We start from the raw sequence: 25,828 nt of genomic DNA on the forward strand, positions 1-25,828 counted from the left end.
CATAATTCCATCCTATAAGATCTCCTGGACCATAAACCATCCTAAAAAATCTCCTGGTCCATGTTTGATAGTGGAACCCCAGAGAAAGTTAAAGATAGAATCTAAAATGTTGGGCTTTGTGCTTTCCCAGATCAATTGCACCTGCGTAAGCAGTATGATAAATTATATAATTGTTAGATGTGACGATTGTTTAGCAATTAAATGTAATTATTATATAACCATAAGAAGAATAGTGAGAAACTATGTTGGAAATTCAGAGAGGGGCTAAATTTTTGTGTACAATAGAACAATATAAGTTTAATAATTAACATGAAAGTTATGTAAGGACAGAGTATAAAACATGATCATTTCGGATGTATGGTCGGAGTCAGATTTGGGTTGAATACACCCCGATTTCCAGAGCTCTTAATAAAAAGCACCGCATATAATCCCCCGTGATGATGTGTTTTTGAAGGCTAACGTTGATTCCCCAGCTGGTGTCTACTGGGGCAGTGACAGCTTTTCCAAGCCAAAACTGTGCTGGGAATATTTTCACAAGGAATGGTTTGGGTTTTTTCATGGAATTTGGGCCTCATCTGCAAGGACTGAGAGGAGGAACTGGGAGAAGATGGAAATAGTTGGACAAATTATGGATTTACTGAGGGCTGGGGTGTTTAGGGCTCAGGCTGCCTCTGTCTCCCTTAATTTCTGAGGTACCTGAGGCTTCTCCCAGCCTCTGGGAGCTCCTGACATCAGGGAACGGTGCTGGACCCTCTGGAGAAGAAACCAGGAGCAGATTTTGGGGTTCCTCAAGGCCAGCGAGAGCCTGGAATCAGCTCTAGGTCCTTTAGGGACAGTGAAACCAAACTGGGATGCACAACCCAGGTAAACAGACCCAGATCCCCAACTAAAAATAACACCTTTCCTGGGAAAATAGGTTTATTTATTAAAAAAACAACCCAGTTTGGAGCTGCAACACCTCGGGCTCAGAGAAAGGGTTGGCCATGGCCTTTGCTAATGACAGGGTTGTGCAAAACTCCCTCTTCTTTCCCCACAAAATGTCCCATCTCCTTTTCCAAACCAGGGAAAGACAAGCTTTTAATTCATGGATTTAAAAAAAAAAGTCAGGTCTGATGGCTCAGGGCTGGGACTTTCACTTCATCCCCTTCCAGGTTTAACTTTGGGGCGGCATCAGCTGCCCACCAGGGCTGGGATGGAATATTTGTGTCGGGAGAAGAGAAATTTTCGGGTTTCCTGTTCTTTCCCAAAGGCTTTCATCTGGAGACTAAATTTAAGGGAAAAAGGGGGGAGGGTGAGGGGGGGAAAAAAAAGAGAAAAGGAGGAAACCCAAATGCTTGTGGGGGAAGGGTTTTGGGGTTTTTTTGGTTTCGTATTTTGGGTCTCCAGCCCTCAGCCAAAGGTGGAGATGACGCACGAATCCTGCCGGGGCTCTTTGGAAGCTCCTGGAGCAGCTCAGCCTCGGCTCCCCGTGGCACAGATCCACGTGGGAGCCACAGGGATCAGGAGCCAGGGCTCAGAGACACCTGGGAGGTGGCCAGGGGCCAGAAGATCCCTGTGAGCCCTCCAGGAGGACAGGAGGGACCTCATCCTCCCATAAAACAGATTTTTTAACCTTTTTAGGGGGTGAAAAAAAAGGGGATTTGGAATTTTTACACATTAACAGTGGCTGAAGGAAGTCTGAAATTTTAGAGGGTTTAAATATTTTTGTTCTCCAGGATTTTTCTTTGGAATATCAACCCTGCCAGCCAGGATATGTTCCTGCTTTCTGGAATGGGGTCAAAGAGTCTTTTCCTGTGACCCTTGTGGTGAGGATCTTCCCAGGAGAGATCCCCCTCAAGCTGGGTCAGGAATTTTAAGTGGAAACTTTCTCCTTTCCCAAACATCCGACACCGCTGGGCTGTCGGCAGGGCTGGCCCTCGATTGGAGCTGCTCCAGGATGATCCCAGAGGGATTCTGGCTCTCCAGGCAGATCCCTTCCAGCAGAGCTGAACGTGGATCTTATCCCTGACCACAAACAACTCCCTAAGAAAGGCTGGAGAAATCCCATCCTTGGATAACTGTGGGATGCGTTTTCCTGAGGATCTCCCCAAAACTGCTGCCTCTTGGTGGGCCTGTCCTTTTCCCTTCTTTGGAGTGACAAACCCAGCATGGATTTGACCATGGGTTCAAATGGAAACCACATCCAGGATTTATTTTGCTCCAAGCCAACCCTACTTTTCCTCAGAAAATCTTCCTTTTAAATCCTATCTGTGAGTAGGAGCTGGAGCATCATAAAATCTGGTTTGTTGCTCTTCCCAGATTTTTCTTTGGGATCTCATCCCATTATCTCTTCCCTCTTTCTGAGGGATGAGGAGGGCACAGGCCTGGATGTCCCAAAACAGACACCACATCCCAAATTCTGGATCATCCGAGGAGGAAAGCACTGGGCCCAACTGCTTTCCCTGTGTCCAAGGGCATCTGAAATCCCAAAATCTGTGGATGGCAGTTCCTCTGAAAAGTGGGAAGAACTTTTCCAAATTAGAAGGCTCTATGTTGGGGCCGTAAAGTCCTAAAACCATCTCAGGGGCAGTCTGGCAAACCCACGCCTTGTTGGGGAACTCCCAGAGGGAATTTCTGGGGTGATAAATCCTAAAAAAACATTCCTTGCAAAAGGTTGAGTGGGAATTCATTCTGCCTTTGGATTAGTGCAGATTAATTGGATCTAATTCTCCTCTGCTAATGGGTGAAGCCTCCAAAGCCTTGAAATCCAGGTGATTCCTCCTCTTGGACTATTTGGGATTGGATTTGCTGTAGAGGATGGAGCAGGGGTTCTGAGGAGCTCAGGACAACTTTTTCCAGGGGCGGGATTTGTGTCCATGGGATTAAACCACTGGATATTGGAAATTTTCTGTCCCAGTCCCAGACCCAGGTCTCCAACCAGCACCAAAACCACGGGATCTCCAAATCCCTGGGTGTAGAATTTTGCAGGAAACCTCTGACAAAGGGAGGAAATGATGCATCTGACTCCACTGATATCAGAAGGCTAATTAATTACTTCATTATACTATTCTATTTTATACTGTATTATACTATGTTACATTACATCTAAACTGAATCTGCCAAGCACTCAACCCTGCACACCCTGCACAGAATCTCGTGGCTGTCACCCTCAGTCCTGACACACACACACACACACACACACACACACACACACACACACACACACACACACACACACACACCTGGCCCTGACAGCCAAGGAATCAAACCACCATCACTGTGGGTAAACAATCTCCATATGGCATTCTGCTTTTGCACAAACACAGGCACAGCAAGTGATAAGAATTGTTTTTCCTTTCTCTGAGGTTCAGAGAATGTGAAACCCAGAAAAATATTCTTGGTAAGAATTGTGCTTTGCTGTTCTCTGTGAAGAGAAATGTGAGGCTACACACCGGGCCCTGACAGGTCAAGGAACCAAAACACCAACAATCTCCACATTGCGTTCTACTTTGGTACAAACACAGGCACAGCAAATTATAAGAATTGTTTTTCCTTTCTGTGAAGTTCAGAGAATGTGAATCTCAGAAATATTCTTGGGAAGAATTGTGCCTTGCTTTTCTCTGTGAAGAGAAATGTGGGGCTACACACCGGGCCCTGACAGGCCAAGGCACCAAAACACCATCACTGTGGGTAAACAATCTCCATATTGCATCCTGCTTTGGCACAACACAGGCACAGCAAATGATAAGAATTTTTTTTCCTTTCTCTGAAGTTCAGAGAATGTGAAACCCAGAAAAACATTCTTGGGAAGAATTGTGCCTTGCTTTTCTCTGTGAAGAGCAATGTGGGGCTACACACCGGGCCCTGACAGGCCAAGGAACCAAAACACCAACAATTTCCATGTTGCATTCTACTTTGGCACAAACACAGGCACAGCAAATTATAAGAGTTGTTTTTACTTTCTCTGAAGTTCAGAAAATGTGAAACCCAGAAATATTATTGGAAAGAATTAATTGTGCCTTGCTTTTCTCTACACCTGGGATCTGCTTTCTTTGCTCTGCCCTTGAGAAAGAGCCCAAAATCCGGCTGTCAATCCCATCCCCATCCCTGCCCACAGGGAAGGGGGACCGATCCCAAATGCTGCCCTCAGAAAAGCTGGAAAAGGGGCGCCGGAGCAGGACCAGGTGGGCAGAGACACCAGCAGGAAATGCCTTCCCACATGTGCTCATTAACGAGGTGTTAATTGGGCACGGGGTGAGGGGACAAAGGAGCAGCAGAGGATGTGGCTTGAGGTTTCCTGATGGAAAACAGGAGGCTGGGAATCAAAGGAAAGCTGGGATTTTATGGCCCTTGCTGGCGTTTCCAAAGGCACCGGGAGGGCAGGTGGTGAAGCTGGATTTGGGGACCTTTCCCACAGCATTCCCTGAGGGAAAGGAGAGCCGAGGTGCAGGGACATCGTGGCTTGTCCCATTTTCCCGGGAAGTGGGACAGGACACCCACCCTGGGGATTGAAGGGTCTCTCAGGAATTAACACTTGGGAATGTGAGGGAAGGAGCCAGCGGGGAGTGAGGGCTTTGCTCCCCACATCAGAGAGTTCCCTCCTTCCTCCTCCCCCTCAATCCCACAGCTGGGAGTGATTTTCCAGCCCAAAATAGAAAGGAAGTGGAAGGAAGAGGCTCAGCTGAGCTTGGGCCCTTCTGAGAGAGAGAGTGGGGAAGGAGAAAGGTCTTGGAGTGATGTTTTGTTTTCCCCATCACTGGTTGTAAGAGATTTTTGGGATTTGGAATAGTGGCTTTCCTCTGGAACAAATCCAGAGGAGGCCCCAGAGCTGCTTCAGGGCTGGAGCCAGGCTGGGAGAGCTGGGAATGTTCCCCTGGAGAGGAGAAGCTCCAGGGAGAGCTCAGAGCCCCTGGCAGGGCCTGGAGGGGCTCCAGGAGAGCTGGAGAGGGACTGGGGACAGGGATGGAGGGACAGCACACAGGGAATGGCTCCCAGTGCCAGAGGGCAGGGATGGATGGGAGATTGGGAATTGGGAATTCCTGCCTGGGAGTTAGGAATTGTTCCTGTGAGGGTGGGGAGGGGCTGGGATGGAATTCCCAGAGCAGCTGTGGCTGCCCCTGGATCCCTGGAAGTGTCCCAGGCCAGGTTGGATCACCCTAGGACAGGGGGAGGTGTCCCTGCCCATTCCAGAGGGGTGGAATGGGATCTTTAAGGTTCCTCCCAACCCAACCCATTCTGGAATTCTGTGATCCCAGCAGAGCTGGTGCTTGGTGCTCTCTCCTGTGCACTGGGTATGTCAACCAGGGCTAGAATTCCACCACTTCTGCATCCTCCTGGACCCTTGGAGTTTGGAATTCTAGAGCAGAACAAGTCTGGGACAGCTTTGCTTTCCAAACCTCCTCCCTATGGACTATCCTGAAAAACTGATTTGCTGGGGTGCTGCAAGTGCCTCCTTCCCTCTCTGCTCTGTATGTGGGGCTGAGGGGAAGGGCTGGGAGAGCAGGGCTGGATCCAGCCCCGGAATTTGGGAGCACTCACCGTGCACCTTGGGCACCTTGGCTTTCAGGTGGCGCTCGCACTTGGCCTTGGCCTTCAGCAGGAGGAAGATCTGCTCCTCCTTGGTGATGACATCGTCGGCATCCACCTGCGGGGAGGGCACAGAGAGGTCAAGCTCCAGTTCCAAACCCTCCTCTGCATCCGTAATTTCCTCAGCCTTGCCCTGGGAACCCCGGTTTGCTCTGCAGCTGTGTCCCAAGGAGCAGCTCCCCCATGGAATTACCATCCATGGAGGTGGCAGAGGGAGCTCAGGCTGGGGCTGATCTCATCGTGTTCATTCACACATGGAAGCAGCAATTTTGGGATGGAGCATCCCAGACTGCAGGGATGAGGCTGCTCTCCAGGAGGAAAACATTCCTAGTAAATAATTTCATGCCAAGGACCCCTCTCCTCTTAGGAATTACAACCTCCCGTGCTGCTTCTTCTTCTGCATGGAGATTTCATCCACAGGAGTCAGGCTCCATAAAATCCTGCCTGAATCCCAGAATGTGTGGAGGGATCTGATCCAGGGAGAGCTGGGAGCTGAGAGCATCTCCCCAACCTGTGCTCTAGGCAGAGCTCAGAGCCCCTGGCAGGGCCTGGAGGGGCTCCAGGAGAGCTGGAGAGGGACTGGGGACAGGGATGGAGGGACAGGACACAGGGAATGGCTCCCAGTGCCAGAGGGCAGGGATGGATGGGAGATTGGGAATTGGGAATTCCTGGCTGGGATGGAATTCCCAGAGAAGCTGTGGCTTAGAAGTGTCCAAGGCCAGGTTGGAGCAGGTAGTGGAAGGTGTCCCTACCCATGGAATGAGATGGGATGGGATTGGGATAATCCTTAAAATCCCTCCCAACCAACCCATTCCATGATTCCCTGCACTCCCCAAGCCATCCCCATCCCAAATCCAGGTTTTTCTCTCCTATCCAGTGCATCCCCTTTGCCAAGCCAGTAACAGGAACCAGCTGAGGGCCAATTAACTCCCGACACAAACTCCCTCCAAACGACATAACGAGGGTTAATGAATCCCAGCTCCCAAATAAACCAGGATTCCATTTCCCAGCGGGCTCCCAGGGGGAGCAACGGGGGCAGCGGACACGCAGCTGTGGAGTTAAATCTGATAAGGGGCCGGGAGTAAAACAGGAGTTGGGTTTTGGTGTCCTTGGAACAAATCCAGGCTGAAAACCCTTCCCAAGCGGGAGCCGCTTCCAAACCGCGTCCACGTTAATGGGAACGGTTCCAGCCCTTCCCAGATGTTTGGCCTGTCCACAGTTGAGGCACCATCCCTCATTTCAGCTTGGATTGGGAACAGAAAAGCTCGGGGTCAGCTCCCGCTGGCGCTCGGGGCTGTACAAAGCCGGAGCGATTCCGCCAGAGCTGGAGGAGTTAGGATGGGTTTAGAGGGATGGGACCTCAGGAATTCCAAGGGATTCATCCCAAGCACGCTCAGCCCTCGGCTGCACTGGCTGTGCTTGGAGGGATGCACAGAAAACACATTTTTATTCCCAGAAATAAAAGGGGAAAATCTCCCAGGGCTGGGCCTGGCGCTGGGCAGAGACAGAGCTCCGAGCTCAGCTCTGGTTTGGTTTCCTAAACCTGCTCTATCCTTAAAAAAAAATCCACCAAAACCCACCCCACATTCCCTCCTCTCCTCCCAAAAATGGTTTAAATGATAAAAAAAAAAATCTTACGATGATAAGTGATAAAAAAAAAAATTTACGACCTGACTTTGTGGGTTTCCCATTGGTCGAAGGGGTGGAAATGTGAATGCAAATAAATTTATGGATTAAACCAGAGATTTTCACTGAATCCTGGTGTTTGAACACAGCAGTTCTCAAAAGTTTTTGGGAAAGCTGTGGGATGGTGCTGGATAAATCCCATTAAACATCCAGGGAAAACCAGGCTGGGAGCTGAGAGTTTAGGACTTGGCCTTCCCTCTGTCCCAACCCCTTGTTGGGATGTTTCAGTGCCTCCATGGAGCTGAAAGATTCCCAGGAATCGGGGATTATCCAACCCTGGAATCCTCAGATTTGGGATCAATGGACAGCACAAACACCCAGAGCTCAAAAACCTGGAGAACCTTTGGATCTTCCAGCTGCTGGAGGAATTTCACCTCCTGAACTGCACGTTTTCCGGATTTTCCTTGGATTTTCCTGCCCTGGATCTCCTGGTTTTAAGGCAAAATTAAATCCCAGCTGTCCAAGGTGAAAGGAATCCATGGGAATATTTTCCTTGCGACAAATTCCTGATCCAAGGCACGTTTGGCTCTGGCTGGGCAAAGCTTTCTCTTGGAAAAACAATCCCAACACCTGATCCAAAAAAATGCTGAGGGAACGGCCTTGCTTAAACCATTTGTGCCAATTTTGGGGAATCTGGAGATTCCCGGGCAGAAAAAGAAGTGGCTTCACTTCCAGGAATGCCCAGGATTTGGGAATGGGTGGGAAGTGCTGGGAATGAAGCAGCCACTGATTTGGAGAGGGTTTGGATCCCTTTGGATGGGAGAAAAACAGGGATGGAGGTCCCAGGATGAGATATCTGTAGGATATGGAGAGAGCAAAGCCCAAATCCAGCAGGAGCTGGGAAAATCTGGAGCCTGGATGGAAATTCTGGGGGCAGGAATGTCCTAAACTGCCCCAAAACTGGGAGGTGACAGCCCTCAAGTGTCGCCTCTTTTCCTTAACTGGCACCTCCTGGAATGGGGCTAGGGTGGGAAATTGGCCAAAAAAGGGATATTTTCATAAATATTCATGAATTTCCTCTCTTTTTAAGGCCACCTGTGCAACGCTGAGAATCCCAAAATCCACGTTAAAATCTAGAATTTGCTCTGTTTGTTCCACGGACTCCCTGCACATTCTGCTCAGGACAATGAAAAAGGAGATAAAAAGCGCTGGGAATTTTTCATCCCAGTGAATTCCAGAGCCAAAACCTCCTCAAGATTCCCATATCCAACAATTCCCTCCTCTTTTATCAAATTCCCACGTGCCTTCACCTTTTTATCCCCAAAAAAACCTCTCATCCTGATAAAACCCTTTATCCAACAGAAAGGAATACATACAGGATAATTATTTTTCCCAAAAATCCCTGTCTTGATGAAAAACTGGGAATATCCAGGATGGGCTTTACCAACCTGAGCTATTCCCTCAGAACTCCTCTAGTATTTTTTACTATTATAGTATTTTCCTGCCTAGAGCAGCTGGAATTTATTCCATCCTCAAATCAGCACCTGAAATAAATGGGATCAGCCTTTTTTTGGGATTTCTTTCCCCCCCACCCCATTTTTCCCATTAATTGGCCGCTCATGAACACTGAGAATATTTTTGAGGAGGAAGTTTTGCTGATGGGAAGGCAGAAATTGTCCCAGACGGGTCCAGCTCCCAAATCCAGCTGTTCTGGAGGAAGAGGTCGAGGTTATCCTGTCCCTGCAGACTTAATCCCTTTAAAAGCTGCCAGCAAATCCCTTTAAATCAGCTGTCCCTAAATTTTCCCCAGCAGAAATTCCTGCGCTGATTTCCTTGGCATTCAGTTTACCCAAGGAATACTTTTATCCTGAGGGATGTTTTTCCCTTCGTTCCCAAATTCCCAGGAGCACCTGGAAGGGATGGAGGCTCCTCCCTGGGCTCCCTGATTTTTTCCAATCAAATCCCACCTGCTCCTCTTGCTCAATCGCCCCCTTCTCTCTTCCCAGTGCTGGGTTTTGCTGGGAAATAAAAGTTCCTTGTGGGGGAAATGATCTGGGAATGTCGATTTTCCCTCCTTGCTTGGAGAAAGCAGAAATGCCAAAGGGAAGGGGGACACAACAACTTTATCCCGAGGTTGTAAAATCCATTTGGATCCTTTTTCCCCCCTCTCCTTGCCCCTCTGGAGCCCATGGGGTAGGATGAGGATGTCCTCTGGAATTTCCATTCCCTGGCTGATGTCCCATGAAAGCAAACCCCAAATGTCCTTGGGGAGGTCCTGGTCATCCTCATTTATGGACTTTATTTTGGGGAATAACGGGGTCCTTTCTGCGCCACCTCTCTGGCAGCAGCTCAAAAAGCAGCAGGCAAAGAGAATTGTTGGGATTGAGGGCAGGGAATGCTGGGATCTGCTGGGAGAACAGCAGGGAATTGCTGGGAAGGGGAAAGGGAGGGCAGGAAAAAGAAGGGAAAAGGGAAAACATTGCAGTTCTGGAATGGTTTGGGTCGGAAGGGGTTGGAATTCAGGACATCCCTCTGGCTGTCCTGGAGTGCCAGGAGCCTGCCAGGGGGCTCAGAGACCCTGGCACAGATCCCAGGACCCCTGTGACTTTGATTTTAACCCATGGAAAAAATTCCGACCTTATATGAAGATCTGCAAGCCACGAAAATCTAAGTAGAATAATAGTGAATTTATCACGGGGTGAAAAATAGATTTTTTGGGGTTTTTAGAATGGGAGTTCAGGGGGCAAGATGGAGGAATCTGGGCATGCCCAACCTTTCTCCTTCTTCTTCTTGGCCTCCATTTCCTGCCGTGGCTCTTTGGGATTGGTTTAGAGTAGGAGATCACTGTCTAACACAGGTGATGGGTATTGAGAAGTAATTGTAAATATTGTACATGTAGTTTTTAATATAAAAAGATAACACTGCCCCGGGGGCAGGCAGAGCCTCTGTCTGACCTGCTGAACAGATCTCAGCTGGACAGGAGGAAGAATTTTATAGATAAGGAACAATAAACAACCTTGAGAATGAGAAATGAAGAGCTCTGACTCCTTCTTCGAGTGCAGGGCTGGAAAAAGAGAATTTCCGACACATCTCGGGGTCACTGTGACCAGCTAAAGCCCTGAGAGGAAGGGACCTTAAGGATCATCCCATTCCCTGGGCAAGGAGATTTTCCACTATCCCAGGGTGCTCCAAGCCCTGTCCAACCTGGCCTTGGGCACTTCCAGGGATTGGGAATCCACGGTTTGCAATCAGCACATGCCACTTATCCAAGAAAACTGAGATTTGTGGTGCCTTTCCAGGAACGGGAATTTGGGGACAACATTTGTCAGTTTTCCTGCTTTCCACCCCTGGGGCAAACGAGGTGGGACCCGAGAGGCTGAGCTATGGAAAAATCATCTTCCAAGCAAGGAGAAAATTCCCATGATTTCCTCTCAGGCTGCCTGAGCAGAGATGTCCTTCCCAGAGATCAGAGCATGGAGCTGGTGCAGAGGGATCAGCAGGGGCTGGAATTCTATTCCTGGATCATCAACAGCACCCATGGCATTCCACACTACAGGAATGATTGATCCCAACCAAAATGTCTCAGACATTCCCAGGAATCCCATCCTGGTCACCCTGGAGAAATCCTTGTCCTCCTCAAGCCCAAATTTTCAAGCCAAAAGGGACCTGTGGAAGTGACTCCAAGTCTCCTGAAGAAGCAGAGCCAGGATTTGGGATCACCTATGGTCCTGCTCCAGGTAAAAACCTGGAATATCCCTCAAGAGGCAAAACATCCTCAGGATTCACCTGGGAGTTCTGAGTGATCTTGTCTTACTGAACTCCAGACATTCAGATCCTGCACACCTCTGTGATCCCAAACTCCCTAAGGAATTCCATCTGGGAATGTGAAAAGCAGATCCTGCCTCAGTTTCCCACAGGCCCAGCAAAGTTTCTCCCCTTTCCCTGCCTTATCCCTTTGGACTGTCCCAAAGTTTTTGGTCCTCTGCCTCAGGAGGAGGGGAGGAAAAGATGGATTTGGGAGCAATGAGCTGCAGAAGCGGGAATTTCTCTTCCTCTGGGATCTGGGGGAGCTCTGCCTGCACCAGGAATGGGAAAAGAGCTCCTGCTCCCAAATTCCAGCCCTCCCATGGGTGAATTATCCCAAGGTTTGACTGAAATCCCAATGCAGCTGCTCCAGCCCGTGCTGGGATTGATTACATTTCCCCCCCCCCCTTTTTTTTTTTTCCCATTTTCCTGGTTTTTCCTCCGTCCAAAACACCAACCCCTCGCCTTCCAGCAGCCCTGACAGAGAATCCACACAGGATCCCTCCGTGGCCTCAGGCAGCCCTGGAATTTTGGGAGAGAGGCAAAACCTTGGCACGACTTCCCTGCTGCAGCTCGGAAACCTGGCACAGCACAAATCCTTCAGGTCAGGATAACCTGCTCCTTTCCCTGGAGCATTTGTTCAGACATCCAGCTGCACCCTAATCCCAGCAATTCCCTTTTCCAGAGGCACAGAACTGCAGCAGCCCTCCCTTCCTCCCTCCCATCGGGAGAAACTGAGCTGGAAGCAAAACTCTCCCTTTGCCATCCTTGATGTCCCTCAAGGGGCTTGGGGGATGATCCCGAGATATTCCTGCCGGAATGGTCAATCCCACATCCCTCCCCGCTGCCCCAGCAGGGGTTTGGGATTGATTCCTGCCAGGTCACGTCCGCGGGAGAGGCGGGATCCGTGCCCTGGGAATGCCGTGCCAAGGCCATGGGGCAGCTCCGGGCCACGTTCCCGCTGCTCCGCTCGTGCCAGGAGCCACAGCCGGGAGCAGGGAAACCTCAGAGAGATCCCGGTGCCAACAGCTGCTCCCTCGGGATCATCATCCGCGTGGGCAGCGCCACCAGGAATGAGGGAACGTCCCAGGAGACACCAGGGACACGTTCCAGTGTGGAAATGTCCCTCAGGATGGGAGCTGCCGTGGTGGGGTGGGGCTGTGCCCGTCCATTTCCACCGCTGAGCTCCATATCCCGGAGATCTGGAGGTCAGGGCAGGAAAAGGAGGATTTCCAGAGTGGGAGGGGTCTCTCCTGGCCTGGATGTCACCCCAGCAAGGATGGTGTCACAGAGGACACCAGCAGAGCATCCCTGCTGCCACGGGAAGGATCCCAGATCTGGATCTTATCCAGGACAGGAATCCTGGGAAGCACGTTTGGGAGAGGGGCTGGGGGTTTGCATTGGAGAATCCAAACATTCGCACCAGCATGGGATGGTTTGGGTTGGAAGGGACCTCAGGGATCATCCAGTGCCACCCCTCGCCATGGGCGAGGACAATTCCCACTGTCCCAATGTCCCCAGTGTCCAACCTGACCTCGGACACTTCCTGTCTCTTCAGATTCCCCCTCTGACTCCAGCTCCTGGTTTCCATCCCTCTCTTGGAATAACAAATTCCTCAGTCTGATCAATCCCTGAAGGTTTCTTATTTTTGCCTCCCTGTTGGATTTGCATGGAAAATCCCCTGGATGTGTCCCTGTGAGACACGAGGCTGCAGGTGGTGATGGCTTTGCTCTGTGTGACTCAGCACTCCCCTGATCCATCAGTGACCCAAATTCCAGGGGACACTGCTGGCCCAGACTGTCCATAAACACAGGGAAAACCAGGCTCAGACAGAGCTCCATGAAAAACATGGAATAAACGAGTGGGGCGAGGGAGATTATCAGAGGAAATAACACATCGTACTGCTTAATCATGGAACCAGGGAATGGTTTGGGTTGGAAAGGACCTTAAGGATGATCCCATTCCACCCCTTCCATGGGCACCTTCCACTATCCCAGGTTGCACCAAGCCCCAGTGTCCAACCTTGGGCACTTAAAGGGATCCAGGGGCAGCCACAACTTCTCTGGGAATTCCATCCCAGCTCCTCCCCACCCTCCCAGCCAGAAATTCCTTCCCAATATCCCACCTAACCCTTCCTCCATTCCCTCCACACTTGCCTTCCCATTTGCAGCTGTGTTTGGAACCATATAAAATAGACCAGACAACTCCACACAGCCCAAAGCCTTTTTAAAATCCCATTTTTGGAGGATCTGCCTGATCCATGCAGATCCCGCTGGAACCGGGCACCTGGGCCTGTGTCCATCCCAGCTCAAAATATCTGGGATTTATATTCCTGAGGGGATGAGTTATGGCTGGGAAACCCCTCTGGCTGTGGAGCAGCACCCAGAGCCGTGGGCTGCCCCATTTCTCTATCCCATCCACACTTGCCTTCCCATTTGCAACTGTGTTTGGAACCATATAAAATAGACCAGACAACTCCACATGGCCCAAAGCCTTTTTAAAATCCCATTTTGAGAGAATCTGACTGATCTGTGCAGATCCCACTGGAACAGGGTACCTGGGACTGTGTCCATCCCAACCCTGATCTGCTCAAAATATCTGGGATTTGTATTCTATTATGATTATTATTAGTTATTAGTGATTAGTTATTATTATTTCTGTGGGGAACCCCTCGGGATGTGGAGCAGCGCCCAGAGCCGTGGGCTGCCCCATTTCTCTATTCCCTCCACACCTGCCTTCCCATTTGCAGCTGTGTTTGGAACCATATAAAACAGACAAGTCCACAGGGCCCAAAGCCATTTTAAAATCCAATTTTGGGAGGACCTGGCTGATCCATGCAGATCCCACTGGAACTGGGCACCTGGGGCTGTGCCAGCCCCGATCTGCTCAAAATATCTGGGATTTGTATTCCTGAGGGGATGAGTTACAGCTGGGGAACCCCTCTGGCTGTGGAGCAGCACCCAGAGCCGTGGGCTGCCCCATTCCTCTATTCCCTCCACACCTGTCTTCCCATTTGCAACTGTGTTTGGAACCATATAAAACAGACCAGACAACTCCACATGGCCCAAAGCCTTTTAAAAATCCCATTTTGAGAGAATCTGACTGATCTGTGCAGATCCCACTGGAACTGGGCACCTGTGGCACCAGGCCCGTGCCAGCCCCGATCTGCTCAAAATCTCTGGGATTTGTATTCCTGAGGGGATCAGTTACAGCTGGGAAACCCCTCTGGCTGTGGAGCAGCATCCAGAGCCGTGGGCTGCCCCATTTCTCTATTCCCTCCACACCTGCCTTCCCATTTGCAACTGTGTTTGGAACCATATAAAACAGACAAGTTCACAGGGCCCAAAGCATTTTTAAAATCCCATTTTGGGAGGATCTGCCTGATCCATGCACATCCCACTGGAACCGGGTACCTGGGCCTGTGTCCATCCCAGCTCAAAATATCTGGGATTTATATTCCTGAGGGGATCAGTTACAGCTGGGGATTCCCTCTGGCTGTGGAGCAGCACCCAGCCCCATGGGCTGCCCCATTCCTCTATTCCCTCCACACCTGTCTTCCCATTTGCAATTGTGTTTGGAACCATATAAAACAGACAAGTTCACATGGCCCAAAGCATTTTTAAAATCCCATTTTGGGAGGATCTGGCTGATCTGTGCAGATCCCTCTGGAACTGGGCACCTGTGGCACTAGGCCCGTGCCAGCCCCGATCTGCTCAAAATCTCTGGGATTTGTATTCCTGAGGGGATGAGTTACAGCTGGGGATTCCCTCTGGCTGTGGAGCAGCACCCAGAGCCATGGGCTGCCCCATTCCTTCATCCCAGATTATTCCTGGGCACGGCATAAACCCCATCCCTGCTCTCTGCTGGGCCGAGGCCACGCGCCGCCGGAGGCCGGAGCAGTTTGATCCCGAGCGAAATCCCGAGCGGATCCAGGCGGTGTTTGGTTTGTTGGAGCCGGCGGTGCCTGCAGTGCCAGGAGTGATTTATCTCCTCCTAACCCAGACACGTAAACAGGGCCATGAATCATTCCTTAAATCATTCCCTAAAAGTGCCTCTTTTCCCTGGGAGGCCGTAAAGGGAGCCTGGGATGAGCTCACAGGGAGCGGCTGCGCCACCCAAAGGGGCTCGAGCCTTCCTCCCGCTCCTCTGCACCCTCCTCTCCACAGAGCTGCTGCTCCCCATGCCAATCCCCGGCTTTGCCCTGTTAGCTCGGGCTTTATAAAGTCAACAGCCCGGCTTAGGCAGGCACAGATGTTCCTGATAAGCCACGGCCTCCTTAAAAGTGTTGCAACCGAGTTTTCCTTCCAAGCGCTCCCTGCCGGAGCCAGAGCTTTGTGGTGGGGAATCATGGATCACCTGGCTGGGGCTGGGATTTATTTCCTGCTGCTGCTGCTGTCCCTAAAAAAGCCGCTTATTAATCACCAGCTTCTCCTGCAAGTGGTGGGGACCCCCCAGTTGAGATTCCATCACCTTTTCCAGGATGAAGGATGTGCTGATCCCTCCAGCACAGCCAAAATTCCCAGCTACCCGTGACCTTTTCAGCACGGACAGAGGCAGATCCTCATGATTTATGGGAAGGAAAAAAAACCCCAACAACCCCACACTAAAAATATCTCCCTGCGTTTCACCGTCCCAGCTGGAAGCTCTTCCAGAAATTCCCCTTGGATTCCAAAACAAGGCCAGTGCCCATCCACAAGCCCGTAAAACAAGTAATGAGTTTTTGTCTGGATGAAAACAGACTTTTTTTGGGATGAGGTTGGTGCAAGGATTCCAACAAACAGTGCTCACATCCTGCCTTGGAGGCTCCACCTGGCTGTCAACGAGAAACAGAGGGGGAAAAAATTCCATTGGAATCACGGGGATATTGGGGAGCTGTGGGAAGGTGAGAGTGGAGCAGGATTTAAGGGATGCCCCATTCATGGAAGTGTCCAAGGATAAGGCTTGGATCACCTTGGGATAGTGGAAGGTTCCCTGCCCATGGAGCTGGAGATGGTGTTCAAGGTCCCTTCCAACTCAAATCAATCTGGAATTCTGTGACTCTGGGATCAGGATCACATGGAAATACTGGGAAAGGGAACCTGAGCTGGGCAGGTGCCTCCTGCACTTTTCCAGTGCAGGTAAACTGGGATTTTCCATCAGAAAACAAGAGAAGGAAAACTCTGGAACACAGAGGCAAAAGAAATGAGTTTTTATGGCTCTGGAAATCTCCCAGTTCTGCCCTCAGGGAATATTCTTAATAGTGACTATTCCTGATTGGGATTTTTGGACACAGCTGTAAAGATGCTGCCAGGAGCTCTGGGTGTGTGCTGGAAAAGGCCATTCCCTATTTTTTATTTTTTTTTCTGGAAAACAAGATGCATTTCAGTTGTCTCCACCAGCCTAAGTCCTTGTTCTCCCTGGGTCTGGCTTAAGTGCCCATTCCCTGAGCTGAGCCTTCCCAGCCAGCCCCAGGTGGCCACCCCACAATTTTGGGGCCACCTTGTTCTCCTCCCTGCACTGCCCATCCACAACATCTTGTGATCCCAACTTTCCACCTCTGTCCGTGTTGTTTGGACTTTAGGCCCGACTATCCCAGCTCTGACACCAAAGCTGAGGCCACCTGGTCCTGCTGGCCTTTCCTGGTCACTGCTGAGCTTGGGTCATCCCGCTTTTCCCAGACATCAGGGACACCCTGACCATGGGTATCTCCCCAGGGTTGTCCCATCGCTGGGAGGAGAATCCTTCCAGCCACTTCCCACTGCAGATCTGGGTCATTGGTCATTCCCAGAACAAGCTGAGCCTGATTTAGTCACCTCATTCCTGGCTGAACTTGGGCTGGCTGTCCCGCATCAGGGAATCAATCAGGGAACGGTTTGGGATGGAAGGAAACTTAGGGATCATCCAATTCCCACCCAATTCCATGGGCAGGGACACCTTCCACTATCCCAGGGTGATCCAAGCCCTGTCCAACCTGGTCTTGGACACTTCCAGGGATCCAGGGCAGCCACAGCTTCTCTGGGAATTCCATCCCACCGCCTCTCCACCTTCCCAGCCAGGAATTCCTTCCCCAAATCCAATCTCAGTGCATCCTCCTTCTCCTTAAAACCAAAGGGAAAAAGGATATTTAACCCTCACATTCCCAGGTCTGGTTTGGAGTTATACAAACCCAAGCAAGTCTGGGGCTCATAAGAACCCAACATCCATTGGCATCTTCCCTTTGTGCTCCTCATCCCGGAGCAGGGAAATGCAGGGCTGCATTTTTCTTTCCCAGCCCTCAGTGCTATTTTTCCAATCCCTATCGCAGCGGGAATGGCGCAAATCCTCCCAGCATTCATCCCCGGCCTTTCCGAGACACGGCAAAAAACCCCGGAATTTCGGCCGGTGGAAATCGAGCCGCCCCGCTGACGTCAGCTGGGGAAGGATCCCTTACCGAGACCCCAGCCCTGAATCCCACAGCCACAATCCGGGGTTTGTGTCCAGGAATATCCCGACGGAGCCGCTCTCGGCACGTGCGGATATCGCGTTACCGGTGCCGCCGTTAGAAACGCTCGGAGCACCACCGGGAATTTCGGGGCACGCCCAGGCCCGTGACTTTGGGGTGATGAATTTTCTCCTGTCTGGGCCTTAAATTTAGCACAGACTCCTCTCCATCCAAAGAAAAAAAAAAAGATTGGATGCCTCCTGAAAAAGCCGGGGATCTCATCTGTGAGAAATGGGCTTTGTTCTGGAATAACGGCGGGAATTCCGTCTGGAGTTTTGTATCCAGGAATAGTTCACGCCAGCGAATCCCTGAGTAAACAATGGATGCAGGGAATCCCAGTTTATCCCAGCCTGGACTCTGGATGCCTCGCAGGGTAATGAAACCCGGGGCAGGTTTGAACTTTAGGCTCTCAAGGTCACCGACGGGTCCATTTCTCTCCCCTCACTGCTGGGGCATTTTCCAGACTCTGACCAGCTTCAATAGCTCAACTAAAAATCAGATTGATTCCAAGTTTTCCAATATATTCCAGGCTTTTGGAAAGTTAGAGTTGCAAGGAAGGATCATGGCACGGTCAGGGTTGAAAGGGACTCTGCAGGTGATCCATGTCCAACCCCAGGTGTGCACGAACACAAAATGAAATAAATCTAATTTCTCTAGGGAGTTCAATTATAAAACCTCCAATTTTAGACTGATTAAAACTCCTCAGGATTCTGGTTTTTATTCAGGAGTCAGAGGCAGGAAAATAAACACAGATGGAGGAGAGGGAGGGATGCTGCACCACACATTTTTACCATGGAGTTTCTTCCATACCTCCTAAAATGTGAATTTTGGCCCCTTTGGAGCCAGGAATGGGGCTGGAAAAGCCCAGCTGGGTTCAGCTGAGCCTGGGCCCGCTTTCCTTGGGAGAATTCCCACTGCTGTCCCCTGTCACCCCCATGGGACAGTGGTGGCCTGCAGTGGCGGCCTCCCGACTCCCACAGCAGCTGTTCCCATGGGTGACAAATCCCAAATGGAAGCAACCAGCACGGAGAGAGGGATTGGGAAGGAGAAGGGGAAATGTGGCCTCTGGCACCTGGAGCTGGTGACCCTGAAACAAAGAGCTGCAAGGGGAAACCACTTCTGTTAACTCAGCCCCAGACAGCATCCAAAGCCAGGCTTTAGGCCTGAGCCTGCTCTGAGCCAGGCCTAGGGAAGCAGATGGAGGAGGGATGAAAGGAGAAGGCAGGAGGGGAAGGAGCTCAGGTTTCCCGGGACACAGGAGCTGGATCAGCGTCCTGGTGGGTTCACAGCAGGCCTGAGGGAAGCCCCTCCACCCCTTCACCCACCGCAGGCACAAACTGATCCCTGCCAATGGGAATTCAGATGGAAGTTCCGATGGATGAATCCCAATTCAGATGGAATTCCAATGGGAATTCAGATGGGAAACTGATCGCAGCATTCCCTCTAGGCAGGGATCCAAGAGCACTTTGCTTCCCCACACTGAATCTCATGGGATTCAATCCATGCTGATGGATTTGGGCTTCTCTTGGAGGCTCACAGCCAGGAGATCACGGCTCCTCATGGCTTCAGCCCATCTGGGGGGAATTCCTGTGTCTAAGAAGCAGCTCCCTGTGCTGGGAGAAATCCTGAGGCCCTTGGGAAGAGTTTCTGGACATTTGGAAATGGCAGAAAAGCAATTCTGGAGTTCTGGGGATGTGGGGGGAATTTTGGATCGTGGTGTGCAGCACATCCACGTGTGCTGCAATGCCCTGAGGAACCAGGCAGGATTTCTTGGCTTGGAACACAATATTCTGGAGTAAATTGGGATTTGGGCTTTAATCCCAAGCCATGGAGATCCAGGGGTTTGGTTTCATGGCTTCAGCCCATCTGGGGGGATTCCTGTGTCTAAGGAGCAGCTCCCTGTGCCGGGAGAAATCCTGAGGCACTTGGGAAGAGTTTCTGGACAATTGGAAATGTCAGAAAAGCAATTCTGGAGTTCTGGGGATGTGGGGGAATTTTGGATCGTGGTGTGCAGCACATCCACGTGCACTACAATGCCCTGAGGAACCAGGCAGGATTTCCTGGTTGGGAACACAACACTCTGGAGTAAATTGGGATTTGGGCTTTAATCCCAAGCCATGGAGATCCAGGGGTTTGGTTTCATAGGATCAGCCAATCTGGGGGGATTCCTGTGTGTAAGGAGCAGCTCCCTGTGCCGGGAGAAATCCTGAGGCACTTGAGAAGAGTTTCTGGACAATTGGAAATGGCAGAAAAGCAATTCTGGAGTTCTGGGGATGTTGGGAAATTTTGGATCATGATGTGCAGCACATCCACAGGAGGTGGAGACGTGTGCTGCAATGCCCTGAGGAACCAGGCAGGATTTCCTGGTTAGGAACACAATATTCTGGAGTAAATTGGGATTTGGGCTTTAATCCCAAGCCTTGGAGATCAAGGGGTTTGATTTCATAGGATCAGCCCATCTGGGGGGATTCCTGTGTCTAAGGAGCAGCTCCCTGTGCCGGGAGAAATCCTGAGGCCCTTGGGAAGAGTTTCTGGACAATTGGAAATGTCAGAAAAGCAATTCCGGAGTTCTGGGGATGTTGGGAAATTTTGGATCATGGTGTGCAGCACATCCACAGGAGGTGGAGACGTGTGCTGCAGTGCCCTGAGGAACCAGGCAGGATTTCCCGGTTGGGAACACAATATTCTGGAGCAAATTGGGATTTGGGCTTTAATCCCAAGCCTTGGAGATCCAGGGGTTTGGTTTCATGGCTTCAGCCCATCTGGGGGGATTCCTGTGGCAAAGGAGCAGGTCCCTGTGCCGGGAGAAATCCTGAGGCACTTGGGAAGAGTTTCTGGACAACTGGAAATGTCAGAAAAGCAATTCCTGAGTTCTGGGGATGTGGGGGAATTTTGGATCGTGGTGTGCAGCACATCCACAGGAGGTGGAGACGTGTGCTGCAGTGCCCTGAGGAACCAGGCAGGATTTCCTGATTGGGAACACAATATTCTGGAGTAAATTGGGATTTGGGCTTTAATCCCAAGCCATGGAGATCCAGGGGTTTGGTTTCATAGGATCAGCCAATCTGGGGGAATTCCTGCAGCTGAGGAGCAGCTCCCTGTGCTGGGAGAAATCCTGAGGCACTTGGGAAGAGTTTCTGGACAATTGGAAATGGCAGAAAAGCAGTTCCTGAGTTCTGGGGATGTGGGGGGAATTTTGGATCATGGTGTGCAGCACATCCACGTGTGCTGCAATGCCCTGAGGAACCAGGCAGGATTTCCTGGTTGAGAACACAATATTCTGGAGTAAATTGGGATTTGGGCTTTAATCCGAAGCCATGGAGATCCAGGGGTTTGGTTTCATGGCTTCAGCCAATCTGGGGGGATTCCTGTGTCTAAGGAGCAGCTCCGTGTGCTGGGAGAAATCCTGAGGCACTTGGGAAGAGTTTCTGGACATTTGGAAATGGCAGAAAAGCAATTCCTGAGTTCTGGGGATGTTGGGAAATTTTGGATCATGGTGTGCAGCACATCCACGTGTGCTGCAGTGCCCTGAGGAACCAGGCAGGATTTCCTGGTTGGGAACACAATATTCTGGAGTAAATTGGGATTTGGGCTTTAATCCCAAGCCTTGGAGATCCAGGGGTTTGGTTTCATGGCTTCAGCCAATCTGGGGGGGATTCCTCTGGCAAAGAAGCAGCTCCCTGTGCCGGGAGAAATCCTGAGGCCCTTGGGAAGAGTTTCTGGACAATTGGAAATGGCAGAAAAGCAATTCCTGAGTTCTGGGGATGGTGGGAAATTTTGGATCATGATGTGCAGCACAACCACGTGTGCTGCAATGCCCTGAGGAACCAGGCAGGATTTCCTGGTTGGGAACACAATTTTCTGGAGTAAATTGGGATTTGGGCTTTAATCCCAAGCCATGGAGATCCAGGGGTTTGGTTTCATGGCTTCAGCCAATCTGGGGGGATTCCTGTGTCTAAGGAGCAGGTCCCTGTGCCGGGAGAAATCCTGAGGCCCTTGGGAAGAGTTTCTGGACAATTGGAAATGGCAGAAAAGCAGTTCCTGAGTTCTGGGGATGTGGGGGGAATTTTGGATCATGGTGTGCAGCACATCCACGTGTGCTGCAATGCCCTGAGGAACCAGGCAGGATTTCTTGGCTGGGAACACAATATTCTGGAGTAAATTGGGATTTGGGCTTTTATTCCAAGCCATGGAGATCCAGGGGTTTGGTTTCCTTTCCAAACACCACGGCCACAGCTCCGGCTGCTCTGATCTCACCTCGCCTCCCACGGCACGGAATCGGGAGCTGAGTTTGTGGCAGCCCCTGCTCACCACGAAGGGCAGGGATGGGCTCTGTGGGATGAGTCAGCCCAGCCCAAGCCACGGCTCCTCTTGGAAAAGCCCACACTGGCTGCTGGGAAAAGCTGGATTTGAGCTGGGTTTGAGGAGTTGTGGCCGTCTGATCCCTGGGATTGATCAAAGCCAGGCTGGACGGGGTTTGGAGCAGCCTGGGATAGTGGGAGGTGTCCCTGCCCTTGGAATGGGGTGGAATTCCTCAATAAAAAACCAGAATCCTGAGGAGTCTTTAATCAGTCCAAAATCGGCATTTTTAAGCTTAATTCCCTAAAGAAATTGGATTTATTTCATTAAGGTCCCTTCCAACCCAAATCGTTCTGGGATTGTACAAATCCTGATGGATTTCTCCCTGAGGGCAGGTGTGAACTTTCCTCTTCATCTTTCTGCTGGAATTTGGGGTCAAAATCCAGAATTTCTAGAAAAACACTGACAAAATCATCCCTAGCCTTTTTCAGCCTCTTCATCTTTCTGCTGGAGTTTGGGGTCAAAATCCAGAATTTCTAGAAAAACACTGAAAAAATCATCCCTGGCCAGTTCAGCCTGGAATTCCTGCCTGGATTAGGGAGGAATCCTCAAGGACACTCCGGAGGCATCCACACATTTTGGGTTTGACTTTTCTTGTGACAGGAATAAACCAAAACAACTTCCCAGCCTCCTTTGTGTCCCAAATAAATCCGACTGCTCCCTCTACACCCCTGCCAGGCCCAGATCCTGCTTTTCCACACCTTTTCCAGAGGTTTCTGAAGGAGAGGATTCCCAGTTCCATCCCCATGTGCTGTTTGGAATGCCAGCCCTTCCCTGTCCCCCCCACAGCATCTCCTGGGGAGCTCCAAAGGTTCAGAGAACTTGGAATGTTGGACCTGGCAGGGATTTGGATCTTGGAACACAAGGGTTGAGCTGCCCTGGTGGGATTTTATTCCAAAGGTTCCCTTTGGTTCCCCTGTGCCAGGACAGAACAGTGAGGGTCTCGCCGGATCCTGGGAATATTTCCTGTGGAACCAGAGGAATTCCAGCCCAAAGCTGATCCCTGAGCTTTGAAGGAACAACATCTCCTGGGGCTGCAGAACCCCGGAGCTTTGCCCAAGGCTTGGGCAGCACAGGGCGCTCAGAGCTACCCTGGAGCAAAAATCCCAGGCTGAGACAATCTCTGAGTGGTTTTCTTGGGAAAAAAGGGAGAACCAATGTTTGGGAGCCAAATTCCATCCCCGGACATGGGTCCCGGAGGGAAACATCCCAGAATTTCACAGAATTCATAGAATGACCAGGTTGGAAGAGACCTTCAAGATCATCGAGTCCAACCCAGCCCCAACAGCTCAACTCAACCCTGGCCCCCAGTGCCACATCCAGGCTTTGTTAAACACACCCAGGGATGGGGACTGCACCACCTCCCCAGGCAGCCATTCCAGAACTTTATCCCTCTTTCTGTGAAAAACTTTATCCTGATTTCCACCCTGTGCTGGTTCCAGGTGTGGGTTTCTCTGGGTCTGGAGTGAAGGCACTGGAGATGTTATTTCATGTTCACACTCAGCTGTTTATTATTCCTTATCAGTAAAGCAGTCTCACTGCTGGGAGTTCAGCAGCTTTTCATCAGAAGGCACAAAATGCCCAACAATCTCTTGTTCCAAGGCCTTTTCAGACTAAACTATCCAATGAAGAGCTGACACCTGGATTATTTTCCCTTTTAACCCAATCACTGATCCCACAGAGCTGCAATGGGCACTTTTCTGCCCAATCACAAAATGCCACCCAAACCCATGGAGAAGGAGGAAGAAGCAGCATGAAGAAGAAACCCAGGATGACACCCTGTGCCCTCCATCTTGCTGCCATCCACAACACACTAAAAACCCCAAAAAACCTCAATTTCTCACCAAGTGACACACCCACACTGCTCTCTATAATCTATTGCACACTTTTGTGGGTTCCAGTCTGTCTTGGAGTCTGGGAAACTTTCTCCATGGATGAGGGTCAGAGTCAGTGCTGCCCTGGGGGTCAGGGCACCCCAGAGCAGACACAGAAATATTCCCAGTGCCCTGGGTTTCCATAAAAACCTAAACTTCCCTTGGTGCAGCTCGAGGCTGTGTGCTCTGGCTGTGTCAGTGCTGCTGCAGACAGAGCCCAGCCCCAGCTGAGCACAGGCCCCTTTCAGGAGCTGTGAGAGTGATGGGGGCAGCCCTGAGTCTCCTTTTCTCCAGGCTGAGCACCCCCAGCTCCCTCAGGGGCTCCTCACAGGGTTTGTGTTCCCAGCCCCTCTCCAGCCTCGCTGTCCCCTCTGGATGTGCTCAGTGTGCCCAGGTCCTTCCCAAGCTGAGGGGCCAGAGCTGGGCACAGCACCCGAGGTGTGACCCCAGCAGTGCCCAGGGCAGGGGCACAGTGAGCTCCCTGCTCCCATCCCATGCCATGCCATCCCATGCCATCCCATGCCATCCCATGCCATCCCATACCATGCCATCCCATGCCATCCCATGCCATCCCATCCTATCCCATCCCATCCCATACCATGCCATGCCATGCCATCCCATCTCATCCCATCCCATCCCATCCCATCCCATCCCATGCCATCCCATGCCATGCCATCCCATCCCATCCCATCCCATCCCATCCCATCCCATCCCATCCCATCCCATCCCCGAGCAGCCCCAGGCAGTGGGAAGGATTCTCCAGTCCCTGACACACAGGAATGTCTCCATGGATGGACACAAGAAATACAGTGGGAACAAAAATTTTGGTGGGAGAAGAGAGCAGGGATGAAGAAAACTGGGAGAAGGGAAGCAGCACCATAAAGGGATGAAGTCAAAGTTCAGCGGATCCTTTGCAGCTCGCGAAGAAATTTAGGAAGATTTAGGAACTGGAATCTCTCCTCTGACACAGATTCATGGGATGAACGGGAGCATTTTCCAACCGCAAACTCCCTGGAATAAAACCAGCCCTGTGGCTGGAATGGAGGAGATTTGGGAATCCATATCGGGACGAGATATGGAATGGGGAAAGAGGTAAATAAAGAAAGGGAGCAGCCAAATAAGCAAGGAAAGTTTGGGATTGGGTTTGACCCCACGCCCTGACTCCGGAGTATCCCAATATCCCAGGAAGGCAAAGGATCCCAACCCTGCACTTTTCCCAATTGGAAACAAATGGACGCTGTCCCTTTTCCATCCCCTGGTTTTACAACAGTTTGGAATTAGGCTGATGAGGAGTTTCCTTGCCAGCTCTGTCTATCTTGGGCTAATTACAGAGAGAAAATTATGGGAAAATTAAGCTAATTGTGGGATGAAACCTATGGAACCACAGCATTCCTGCTCTGGGCTAATTACAGAGAACCTGCTAATTGTGGGATAAAACCTATGGAACCACAACATTCCTGCTCTGGGCTAATTACAGAGACCCTGCTAATTGTGGGACAAAACCTATGGAACCACAGCATTCCTGCTCTGGGCTAATTACAGAGAACCTGCTAATTGTGGGATAAAACTTATGGAACCACAGCGTTCCTGCTCTGGAATTCCAGAGGAAATTGTGTGGGGGAATCCAGACTCCTGCTCATCCCATCTCTCCCCTCCCCGGGTGGTTCTGCTCCTGAGAGGAAAATGAAAGGAGGAGGGACCAGGCAGGAATCAGCATTCCAGGCTCTGGAGAAGAGCCAGGGGCTGAGCCTGGCTGAGGGAATGCACAACGAAGAGCTGGAGGGGGAGAATCCAGGGATTTGGGAAAGTCAAGGCAAAATGAGGAGCAGCAGGGATGGCTCTGCTCAGTGGAGAAGGGACCAGGAAAATGTTGGATTCCCTGCTTGGATGGGGCTTGGAGCAGCCTGGGATGGTGGGAGCTGTCCCTGTCCATGGCACAGGGATGGAATGGGATGGGTTTTAAAGGGATTTCCATCCCAAACCATCCCAGGATTCCATGGAACTTGGAACATGGCTCCACTCTGGAAAGAGGATCCAGGGAGCTCCTGGTGAATGAGCCCAGAACAGAGGAGTGGCTGGGAAACACTGGGAGCCTCCCCAAAATCCCTGGAGATGGGGCCCTGAAATGACAGCAGGGGCA

General features: G+C 50.9%; 1 protein-coding gene across 1 annotated transcript in view; it reads right to left on the minus strand.

The window, feature by feature from the left end:
* The window catches only part of PTH1R (parathyroid hormone 1 receptor), a 114,336-nt gene that overhangs the window by 57,308 nt on the left and 31,200 nt on the right, over positions 1-25,828 (minus strand). The window contains exon 2 of the mRNA XM_074538582.1: positions 5,518-5,623. Coding sequence (XP_074394683.1) covers positions 5,518-5,623 — 106 coding nt within the window. The remainder of the gene's footprint in view (positions 1-5,517; positions 5,624-25,828) is intronic.

The sequence above is a fragment of the Zonotrichia albicollis genome, chromosome 1 (genome assembly GCF_047830755.1).
Source record: "Zonotrichia albicollis isolate bZonAlb1 chromosome 1, bZonAlb1.hap1, whole genome shotgun sequence".
Taxonomy (NCBI): Eukaryota; Metazoa; Chordata; class Aves; order Passeriformes; family Passerellidae; genus Zonotrichia; species Zonotrichia albicollis.